Below are 597 nucleotides of genomic sequence, written 5' to 3'. Positions count from 1 at the left end.
AGCTATGTGGACACAGCAAAATGTGAAACACGTAACAGTAGGCGTAAGAGTGTTTCCTCTTCTATTGTGGCTGTTTTATATCATGGATAAATTATGCAGGCATACCTTTACTGAGTTAAAAGATATAGGATACGGTATTAAAAAAACGTGGAGCACGAATGTATAAAAAAGTCTATGTTATCACAGCATAAGGGACAATAATAAGTACACTGACTGAGCAAATATATTTTGGTAACATTTCAGAGTTCGTTCCTTATATAGAACAAGATAATGAAACTTAAAACTGTGATTTTACCTTTGCATTGAAAAAAGTGAATAGTATATTACAAGAGAACTCATTCCCCAACAGACAAGATCCCTCAAAAGATGTATGACGACCTGTCTACGTCGTTACAAGCGATCGCCGAGGTAGAGGACGACCCCATGTACCCTTTGTGCTGGAATTGCCATTATTACGCTGACTGCAACATCGTCGGTTCCTCTCACACGTGCACATGCAAACCAGGATACACTGGAGACGGAAAAAGCTGTATCAGTAAGTCCTTGATAAAGGGGATTCAGAAATCTTTTTTTTTCGTACATATGATTTTCCAGACT

General features: G+C 38.2%; 1 protein-coding gene across 1 annotated transcript in view; it reads left to right on the top strand.

Annotated features, from left to right (window-relative positions):
• Positions 1–597, top strand: part of LOC119591177 (cartilage oligomeric matrix protein-like) — a 14,802-nt gene that overhangs the window by 5,050 nt on the left and 9,155 nt on the right. Inside the window, exon 13 of the mRNA XM_037939886.1 lies at positions 350–535. Coding sequence (XP_037795814.1) covers positions 350–535 — 186 coding nt within the window. The remainder of the gene's footprint in view (positions 1–349; positions 536–597) is intronic.

The sequence above is a fragment of the Penaeus monodon genome, chromosome 28, assembly GCF_015228065.2.
Source record: "Penaeus monodon isolate SGIC_2016 chromosome 28, NSTDA_Pmon_1, whole genome shotgun sequence".
Lineage (NCBI taxonomy): Eukaryota > Metazoa > Arthropoda > Malacostraca > Decapoda > Penaeidae > Penaeus > Penaeus monodon.
This window is presented reverse-complemented; position numbering and strand designations above follow the sequence as displayed.